The sequence below is a fragment of the Juglans regia genome, chromosome 13 (assembly GCF_001411555.2).
Source record: "Juglans regia cultivar Chandler chromosome 13, Walnut 2.0, whole genome shotgun sequence".
In the NCBI taxonomy this organism is placed as follows: Eukaryota; Viridiplantae; Streptophyta; class Magnoliopsida; order Fagales; family Juglandaceae; genus Juglans; species Juglans regia.
This window is the reverse complement of record NC_049913.1, coordinates 37,330,973-37,342,120: the sequence shown is the minus strand read 5'-3', so window position 1 is coordinate 37,342,120 and position 11,148 is coordinate 37,330,973. Positions and strand designations below refer to the sequence as shown.

The 11,148-nt window shown below is 36.0% G+C and overlaps 1 protein-coding gene across 1 annotated transcript; it reads left to right on the top strand.

Moving 5' to 3' along the window:
- The first annotated feature begins 1,514 nt into the window (after window positions 1-1,514).
- LOC109007538 (protein PHYTOCHROME-DEPENDENT LATE-FLOWERING-like) lies at window positions 1,515-10,896 on the top strand. The gene is made up of 12 exons (XM_035684102.1): window positions 1,515-1,743; window positions 3,187-3,268; window positions 3,345-3,409; window positions 3,514-3,576; window positions 5,159-5,239; window positions 6,108-6,269; window positions 6,367-6,465; window positions 6,829-7,994; window positions 8,089-8,318; window positions 8,421-8,569; window positions 9,445-9,483; window positions 9,583-10,896. Exons 1-12 carry the CDS (start codon window positions 1,624-1,626, stop codon window positions 10,588-10,590), a joined length of 3,264 nt encoding a protein of 1,087 aa, XP_035539995.1. The 5' UTR covers window positions 1,515-1,623; the 3' UTR covers window positions 10,591-10,896.
- Window positions 10,897-11,148: the final 252 nt, after the last annotated feature.

The window sequence follows — 11,148 nt, the reverse complement described above, 5'->3', positions numbered from 1 at the left end:
AGAAGGGGGGATTTTACGTAGTAAACAAAATGAAGCCGTTTTGGTAACGGGGCCCCACTACCCTCCTAAGGTTTGGGTGAATTACGCTAAAATTGTGGATGGATGCTTAAAAGGGTTTTGATTTGGGCAATCTAAAGGGAAAAAAAAAAACATAAAGGAATCGAGTTGGTCGAGATTATGAAGTGATTTATTGAATTCGTAGTGAATTAGATATACATTGTTTTAAAATTCACCAAGGAAAGAGATTTCGTAGAGTTGGATTAGGATCTAGAATATAATAGAAGAGAGTTTAGAGACGTGAAGTAAATCCAACAACATTAAATACATAATAAATAATAAAAATTCATTTTATACGTCTATCTTTTTGTACTCTAATAAATAAAAAAACACTTAAGTGCTATTTTGATAATGAGTTAAGATGAAATGAATTGAGATTAAAGTTGAGAGTTAAATAAAATATTATTTTTTAATATTATTATTATTTTAAAATTTAAAAACGTTAAATTGTTTATTATATTTTATATAAAAATTTAAAAAAATTATAATAATGAGATGAGATAAAACACTTCTTATATCTAAACTTGATCTTATTTCAAATCCGCTCACCAATAAAAGTACCAAGCACCTATTAATATAAACAACCTACCATCTTAAAAAGGGTTAATTCCTAGAATGGCATTTATGGGTTTACCTTTTATTTAATTATTTTTAAAGAAAGCTTCGTGATTCAGATAAAATTTTGATATTTTTCCATCTACCACTAATAAAACCAACAAAGAATATTCCTTTGTGCCTTATTTAATATTGACAAATAATACTTACGAGAGAGATATATACAATATGTAGGAAATATGTTATTTAAAAGAAAAATTTTAGACATAAGCCCTACACCCTGCACACCTACTTAAAAATATGTGATTTTACATTTTTATCCATATAATAAAAATGATTCCAGACATGTTTGTAAGTAAAATAGGATAAAATAGTAAAATAACATATTTTTAAACAGTAAAATAACCTATTCAAAAATCTATACACATACATTAAATGCATTAATATTATAAAACTACACACTACACGTTATGATTTCCTGCCAATTGAAAAAAAAATGATATTTTTCGTTTATATTTCTCAAAATAAAAAAAAATAAAAAAAATAATAATAGGAATCCTAGTCCATTGAAGAAATGGTCCATTCATTTCTCACTCACCAAACCCTCAAACACCTCTCGAACATGCAGCATAAAAGTGCCAAATTGGCCGTGTGTGGCATTTACTCCGTGGTAGATACTAGAAACAGAATCCCAAAAAGGCAAAAAAGGCATGAAAAAGAAGAAGACAAAAGGGCATTGAAAGTAAATTAATCACAAAACGAGGCCAAATGCTTTGAGGCAGCCCCCGCAGTAACTCTACGTGGAAACCTTCATGGCTAAGTTGGCAACCTATATACAAGGAACCCACCCAAATCAAGGACGTATATCTCAGCAGTTTTTCTCTGCAGAGTACTTAGGGCACTGTGCTTCTGCCCTTCTCTCTCTCTCTCTCTCTCCGGCGCACTAGCCGTCTAGAGTTCAAGGACATCGTAGGCGTTCGGTGAAATTACGGAACGAAAAAGTGAGACAACATGGGCGTGTCTTTCAAGGTTGCAAAAACGGGTACGAGGTACCGGCCGAAGCTGCTTCAGATTGAGGACAATGACAACGAGAATGGCTCTGTCACCGAGTCTCAGAAGAGTGCTAACGAGGTTTATATGTTCATATGGTTTTTAACATGCGAGTCTGGTTCTACTAGTTTATTTGTTGTTTTCTTGATTAACGGCTTCTTTTTATCTCATTGATGTGCTAGTCTTTTCGTTTTCTTTTTGTCATATGAACTGACACTATTTCAGTCGATTGTAGAAGTCTGGAGAGTGCAAGTTCAGTGGTTCGTTGGTTTTTTTTTGTTGTTGTCTTGGTTTATTATCTCTCTGTATACAGTTCAATTTGCATGCTGTTTTTCTGGGAGCAATATAGGTGACTGATTGCTACTGGGACTACGACTAGAAGAAGAAAATAATGAATGGTGTATCACCTTATCGTGCCTTTTATCTAACTGATTAGATTACGTGTTAGAGACTTGTTTAAAGGTTTCTTGATTAATTAGTTAACTCATGCCGTTAATTACATTTCTGTTTGTATGAAATGCTCTTTATTTATTTATTTTCAATATATGGTTTAGTTTGAAGATCAATGAATCACGAGTAAATTAGTAACTGGTCTCCCCTCAAATATTATTGTCTTGTGGCTCAAGTTTTCTCAAACTATTAAATATTTCAATAGATGATGGTCCAGACAAGTCAACCTTTCATGGGCTAAGTTTTCATCTTGTTGAAGCAGGTTGCTTACAGTTGTCCTCGGGTAAATTGATCTTCTGAATGAGTTTGGAGGCAGTTTTTCTTTCCTCCCCCTCACGCATGCATTCTCAGCCATTGAGAATCTTCTGAAACAGACCATTTTGGCAGCATTTCGTTAGTTTACACTCTGGATCATGGAAAAATGAGGGGAAGGAAAGACAAACTTCTCCAGTTTTAGGGAAGGAAACTACCATTTGTTTTAAGCAATTTGATGATTAATTTTCTTTACCTTTCCTCATTCCAAAGTCCAAACAGAGACTTACGAAAAAAAGATGTGGGGTTTTTAATGTTTTTTTTTATTAATAATGGAATTCGTCCAAAACCAAACATGCCACTCAAGATTTGCGTGCATTTGTTCTGAAATTTCACTTTTGAAGATCTAAAGTTTTGGCTTTGTAGACTTAGAAGAGTAAAATTGGAAGAGGATTATTTGTAAGTATTGAATAATATTCTGCTGACAAATGAATTCAATGTTAAATAGAGGGAGGGAGGGGGAGCGCAGATGCACTGCACCCTATATAAAACTAAACTATGTCAGTAGCTTTAACGACTTTTATTGAAGTCCCTTTCTTTCACTGAGCCGAATGCCCTAAGAACTTTCACACTGGAATATGTTTGTAGTGGTATACCCTGAACAAAGTTTTTGCAGAGCATACTTTATTACCAGTTACCGTTCCAATTTGTTGTATAGTTGTATACCCTGGACAAAGTTTTTCGTACGGTAATATATCTGTGCATACTGCATACCCTATGTGGTATTAAAAGTTTATGTTTAGCTCAGCGGTTTTGGTGTAGGGTAATATAACTGAGAAAGGAGCTAAGGCTGCTGAGTATTCAAATTCATTTACCAAACCTACAGTGCACTCAGTTTCAGAAGGTAATGTAAAACACTTAATTGCGTAACAATGATGTGCCAAGACGCTTTTCATCTTTGATTGTATGTGTTTGTGTAGATCTTGAAGTGTCCTTTTCACTGAATTTATTCCCAAATGGGTTTTCTTTCGGAAATGCCTCTGAGGTTAGCTATCAAAATTTAAAGTTCCATAAGTTCTATCTCTCGTCACCCATTGAACGATATATTGCTTCAAGTGACTATTAACATGATCGCTAATGTTGTTGCAGGTGTTCAATGATGAGCCAAAGGAATTGCACCCTTATGACAGGGCATCGAAGACACTTTTCTCTGTAAGCTGATTATGTTGGTTGGCTGCAATTTGTTAAAGCAAGTGGTTCACCATATTTTTCTCTTTGGATGCAAATCGATACGATCACATATGTGATGATTAATCTAATATGTAATTGTTAATAAAAATCCCCATATTGGTTCACTTTGCTGAGCAGTGATTACATTGTCGCTAGTCATTAAGTACTTGCCAACGAGCAAAATTAGTATGATTCAATTGTAAGTTTTCTCAGAATTGTGATATCAAATGCATCATGAAGTGTTGTATTTTATGTCTATTTTTAAATAATGCTTATGTAGTTCTGTCTAAATAAATACCTTACTAAAAAATCTGAAATAAGTTATAGTTTCAAGATAAACCCCCAACAATTGATGGTGAAATGACTTTATTCACTTAATTAGTTTACTAATCATTATTGATCAGCAGCAATGATGATGTAGCAGTCATTTTTGGTCCAGCTGTTGTGTCCCGTAGAACTGTTATCTATCTTGTTTTTGCAGTGTGGATTTATTTTGTCATGATTTTTACACTGACAAGAAGATAGAAAACACTTCTCCTTTGTTGGAACAGACAATGTCTTTGTACATAAACATCACAAATATTCTATGCTTTAAAAATTATCATGACTTATATATACTTTTCTCATATATAATAGATATTATGTCTATATAGTATATGCATTTGTTCGTGGGTTAAACCTTTGGAATCTTATACTTTAATAGACTAGAATTGGTAAAAAAACAGAAGCCTTTTTAGATTTTAGGAGCTCATGACCAAAAGAACAGTATTGAACAGCCTAACCTGTGCAGCACCGCTTCTTATTTCCATTTAGACATTTTATTTTAGCAGGCTATAATAAACCCTGATGCAAGTGAAAAAAAGGCTCCTCCATTCATCTCTTACTCGTGTACACCATTGACATATAAGAGAGAGAGAAAAGGAAAACCAATTCGGAAAACTGATTCAAGAAAGGCTCCTTGGTTGAAGAAAGATTGCACCACCGCTTGTACACACTTCAAGACAAACTTCTTTGGTTGAAGAAAACCTCGTGGCTTTCTCAATTATACTTACCTATCTCCGTAATTTGTAAAGCTGAGAGGGAATCGAGTTATATTCCACTCTTTTTTATTTCTATTTTCCTTTTCCATCTCTCATTCTCTTTTTCCCTTTTTCTCTCACAATCATCACATATGTTCGAAAAATAAATTCACATATATGCAGAGCCATGTTGTGATGTTCCTGTGTTTTCAATCTTCTTGCTCGTAAAGTTGCTTAAATTTCATCTAGCATTCATGAATTTATTTCTTTGTATGAAGCAGCATAATGCATCAAAGGTACTTTGTCAAAAAACATTTGGAAGAAGGAAGGTCAAGTTCAATAATTAAGCTATTAGTTTAGAGGATGGCTGTCCTATTTTCTCTTCTTATATGTGACAAACATATTCTCATCCCAAACTTGTATGTTAGTTGTAAATTAATCTATATACAGATTGCTGGAATTGGAAATTTGAATGCTGGAATGAGTGATTCTTGATGGTCTATTTTGGTAATCTGCTTTCCTTTTCCTTGTTTTATTTGTATTAGGCTATTGAGTACGGTTGCTTACCCGGAGATCTTTTGGATGATATACCCTGCAAATATGTCAATGGAGCACTTCTGTGTGAGGTCAGGCAAAACCATACAAATGTTTATATGCTTGAATTGCATTCTTTACTGCTTAGATTTAGGAGGTTTCTACAAGGATATACATGGGTACCCATTTTAATTATATATAAGGCTTCAAGTTCTCAAAATTGGGATTATTTTCCGTCTCCCGTCCATGCTAACACATACCTGAAAGTATTCTTAAACCTAAAGACTCTGCTTGGTTTTAAAGAGGAAAAGGAAAAGGATACAGTTCAGCTGTATCAGCTTAATGTCTTGGGTTTTAGAGAAAAAGAGAATTCCTTTGTCTTATGTTGTAGTTTTGTCTTGTAATGACAGATGCTTTAAAGATAGGGAGCACACTTTGGAGGAACTTCAAAATCTTTTTCTGCACACTTTATTGCTTTGGTTTTCTGCTATTGTACTCAATGGAACTATTGCTCATGATTTTGTTGTCTCTTTTTCCGGTTTGTAGAATGGAATTAGGTGTTTTGTTTTGTATACTCCTTGTGGACTTGGGCAATGCCTATATCATGCTCATAATAAAGTTATTTTTACCTATAAAAAATACACAATTAAAGCATCTCTAACTGACTAATGGCATGTAAATATTGCCTCCATTATCTACCAAATAAAAGCACCTTCATTACAGAAAATTATATTGATTGATACAAACTCTGAAGGATTTTTTTCCTGGAAATTATGTACATGATCCATTACTGGATAAGAAGTGCTTCATCTTGTTTTTCGTTTAACGTGAATTAGCTCATTTTGCATGAGATGCATTGCAGTGAAATAATAGTACGTACACCAAGATTTGCAAACCCTTATTGAGAGATTATTTCACTTTTAAAAATATGCTTCACACAGTAGACACGTTTCTTTGCAGATTCGGGATTATCGTAATTTATGGCCCCAGAAAGGAGGTCCTGCTGCTTCTGTGGAGAAATCTTCAATTGTTCATAAAGTGCTCCTACATATTTGTATGGAAAATGTGGTCAAGGACATCTCCTTGATTGCAGATGATTCTTGGACCTATGAAGATATATTGGTGAGTAAGCTTTACAAGTGAGCTTTGGTTGGCTTCTTGGTTTTCATCTCTGGCATATTGCCCTAATCTTATATATAGTCCCTTGTTATCGGTTCAGGAAATTGAGTCCCGCATTCTTAAGGCTTTGCAACCTGATCTTCATCTGAACCCAGACCCACTGTGGGACAGGCATCGTGGAGAACTCCTGGCAAAGAAGGTAGTAGTTGTGATAGTATCTCACAACTTCTAGAGGTTATGAATTTAGATGAGACTTAGCACGAGTCAATTACCTAATTTTATTGCACACGGTTGTGATTGTGTCGAACTATACAAAAAGTATGTGTTTAAATCTCTGAGCGAAGGGAACTGTGGAATGATTCCAGATTGATAATATCTGTTTATACTTCTTTTTTCGTGCAAAATGGTTTTATCAGATTTGCTGTTGATATTTGAGAATTCATTCTCAGTGTCTAGAGTTATATCTTTTTCAGTTAGTAATCCCCATCGTTTGCATTGTGGTCTCATGAGAATGCATTCTCTCACCTCTGGTTATATTCATGAGATTGTTGACTTCTGGCAGCTGAACTTGGGAATTGCTTGGAGCTGGAAAAAGAGAAGGCTTGGTGACACAATAGCAATTCATACATCATCCAGGAATCCAAATAATGTGACCCAAATTTCAAGTAGTTGTGATATCCAGAATTCCATCTCTCAATCTGGCTTCACGTATCAAGATAGAGTTACATGTTTACAGGAAAACAATGTTCTTCCAGAGACTATGTCACAGTCAAATCTTTTGATGGTAGACAATCAATTAGCAGATAGTTGTAATCAATCTGTGTCGATAGCTCAGAAAAAATCCAGTTTTGTTCGTGTACCCTATCAAGATTGTAGTAACACCAGAAGTAATTCAACAAAAGCCATCTCATCCATATCTGGCGAGAAGGGTAGATGTGAAACGGAAGCACTTCAAGAGTATATTCCTATAAAGCTCAAGCAAGAGCCTGTAGACTTCTCTCAACAACAGCTTCCTGGAGGCCAAGCCAAAAGCATTCTTGCACCTGAACTACTGCGGGAGAACACTCTCTTACATCAGCAAATTATGGCTGAAAAACTTCAAGATGAAAAAAATCAGCACAAATCACATCCTTCTCTGTTAATAAACAGTGGCCAACCGTTTCTTGAAGGTATTCCAAGGCTGCTTGCTGGAATGCCCACTTGTACTGTGAAACAAGAGCCCGCAGAAAGTAGTTTCTTCAGTTCAGATGTTAGGAAGATAAACGATAACTGCTTTCAGATGGATAAGAGAATTACTCAATCTAATCTTCAGCACTTAGAACAGCAACAACTATCAGCACTGTTAAGAGCCAATACCCCTTCTACCCACTCATCGTGTAATCGCGTTACTCAGCTGGATAACAAAAGTTTGAGGAGTGAAAGTGCTACTCAGAAGAGAAAAGCTTTGCAAAATCCACAGGTTTCAGCTGGTATCAGAAGTGCAACTCTAAGTTCTCAACATGATGATTCTTGGGCAAGAGAGGCATCTATACCTGCAAAAGGGAAACCGAGTTATCAGAATATAGGCTCGAATATGAAAGTAGTCGGTTCTCTTGCTCGCACCCGCAATTTGAATGCAGTCAATGGAAACATTCTTCCAGCTGGAAATCTTCCTTCATTCAAGCCTCCAGAAACTAAAGTTGACCCTGTTATTGAGAGGTTATTGAAGATTGAAGGGATTACTCAAAGGTACAATCACAATTTTTATGATATCTAGTTTTAAACAAAACGCATCTTTATGACCTAACTGTGTTATGATGCCCCACATTATACTTTCATTTAGGTATGGACTGAATTACAAGAAACACAAATTGGACCCCTTTTTGCGAAGAAAACCTTCTTTTCATACAAATCCTCTGGTTGCTTTCCACCTTTCAATTTCTGAGGACAATAGAAAGTCAAAGGATGATGCTATAAATAAAGTTCCTCCATCAAAGTGCTCTATTGAAAGGAGATTTAATGTCTGTAAGAGCAGAACATTGACATTTGTACGTCAATGCCATGTCAATGACAGTAAGGAAGAGTTTTTAATTTCCTTTTCATCTGTTTTCTTTTATTTTCCTCTTTTTCCCCTTCTCCGGTCTTACAATCCTTCTCTCACTGAGTAATTCCCAGGAAATGTGACTCCCATGGTTGATAGAGAGGCTCAGATCACACTGTTCATATCAGAGAAGCTTAATGAGGGAATATTGGAAGCAAGTCTTTATTATGGAGACAAAGGAGAGATTGGTTCTTTTGTTATCCCCCTCTTTTTCTCTAGCACTGTGAGTCCCCATTTACCATCATTGAAAAACTTTCGTTTTCTGACAAATGATTCTTTGGCATCCCAATAGATTTTGTAATGTCTAAACCCCTTCTATTAACCACCTAAAATATGTATATTATTTTCTAGTCTCTATAATTTGACTGATTATTAACATATGCTGTGGATTAGTGATGAGCTGCTTGTTGTTTTTTTTTTTTTTTTGGACAAGTTTTCTCGGTACTTCACTTTTGTATATATTATCTACTGTCATAAATCATATTTGAGATCATTGCCACTCTTCTTTTCTTTATTATGGATTTTTCATTTGAACAATCTATCATTTGCTACGATGCTAGGAAACAGACAGACATTTATGCATATATAGGTATATATCAACATAAAAGAATGCAGGAAATGGTGGTGTAAATGATGTTCAATGAGGCACTAACACCTTCATGTTAACCTTTTTCTATTCTAATTACTGAAGTTACACATACACCCAAGGGATTTTAAACCCACAACCACCCTGTCCATCCCACTTTCATGTGGAATGCAACGTGTGTGGCATTTGATATTTGAAGCTCGTTAGCATGTGGAATTTTATAGGGCGTGCAATATCAACAAAATTACACTTCCTGTCTCAAAAATAATACAGCCTATGATCTGAATTATTAAGAGTTTGTTGGGGTTAAAAGAATCTGTAACTGAGGAGTTTGTTAGAGGGGTATTTTTTATGATATATTGTATATTCCAATAAATGTACATAATGGTGTGAGAGAGGTCATGCGAGATTGTTAGCCTCCTCTTTCTCTCTATGCTTCCCATGCAAATCCACTACATGAACTGCTTGATTGATTCGATCGTTCTGATAATTTTGGTTCTTGCATTTGGCAGCATTCAATGGACATTTTTGCTTCTCAGTTCACTTCATTGGTAGGTCATTCTATTCGTTTTGATCTGTGATAGCTTTTTGGTTCTTGAACAGATTCATGATACATTTTTTCTTGTATTTTTCCCACTTTTCTTCTATAGATGCTGGATGAAGGATACCGCATTGCTAGTGATCGTGTGGAACCTACAGCTCTCAACACTGGGGGTGACTCAAGCAGTCACTCAAGAGTTATAAACAATGCTACTCCAGCAACTGGAACTGCTGAGTTGCCTGCCCCAGCTCTGATTTCTGGATTATCACCTCTAATGCACAATCCTATGACTGCCAGCTTATCAGCCCATAACGCCACACGATTACCCTCACAGAACATTCTCTCTAGAGCCAACTTGCTCCCCCCTGAAAACATTTGGTCAACTATACAGCTCCCAGGCAGTTGGATATCCAAATCACAACTTGACATTGCTGCACCAGTCAGTGCCCCACAATGGCAGATGATATTGAGTAATCGTGCCCGTTTACAGTTGCAGATGCAGATGCAGATGCAGCAACGAGAAAGAAAACAGGAAATTATGCAAGGAAACTTATTAGCGGGAGGATTGGGAGTGGCTGCAGGTGGACTTGGTACAGTCCAACCGAATTGTGGAATCCAGGGGCTTGGAGATGTTAATATTGGTTCTTTCAGTAATCTCATGGGTGTGGGTGGCTCATCACCTATGCTAATGGGAGGATTTAGGACTTGGATTGGTAGTGGGAGTCAATCTAGCAGTATTTGCAGCAATATATCAGGTTCAAGTGACAGTAAACAGCTTCTTGGTTTGATTAATCATGCAGCAGTAGATACAGCAAACATGAGGACAGCAGAAACCCAGGGGAGAGCCTCAATCGGTGTAGTTCCACTACAGAGAAATGTCAGTGGGATGCCAATGGATGCATTGAATCCTCAAAGCATGGCATATAACTTCAACAACCAGTGGCAGCCACAGCTACAATTGCAGGAGCACCTACATGTGCTGCAGTCTCAGGAGGATATGAAATCACTGCTCCAGCCTCAAGCACTGACTAGTTTAGTTGAGAATGTGGGTTTGCCCACGCGCCAAGTCACCTTGCAAAGATCTGATGACCAGCCTCCAATGAGTCACGGCAACTGAACCCCAGGGATATGATGGCACTGGTCAGTCCTGAAAATGTGCCGATGAGTTATCAAGTGCATGGATCTGTGGGTGGTTATGCAGTCAAAAACTGGTTGGTCAGATCGATGGCGTAATTAGCCAGGGTGTTATAAAATAATAGATTCGAAGATAGATAGGCATACAGGCATTCTATTTTAGAAGCAAAAAATATTTTGTGTTCCTAGTCAGTCTCCTATTTTAGCTTTGCTGCATCTTGTAGTTTTAAACATATGCTGCCCATCTTGTTCATTGTGTAAATTAGCAGGGTTAGACCTGGTTTGAATAGTGACACCATCTCAAGTTATCTCATCTAATTATTATAATTTTTTTAAATTTTTAAATAAAATATAATAAATAATTTAATTTTTTTAAATTTTAAAATAAAATAATATTTTATTTAACTTTCATCTCATCTTAAATATTGTTTTGGCCGGGAGGTTGGGAAAACATCATGTTTGGAAAATGAACTACCTGTTCTATAACACATTGATGTTTCTAACTTGTATTGCTACTATCTTAAAACGTGGAGAAATCCCA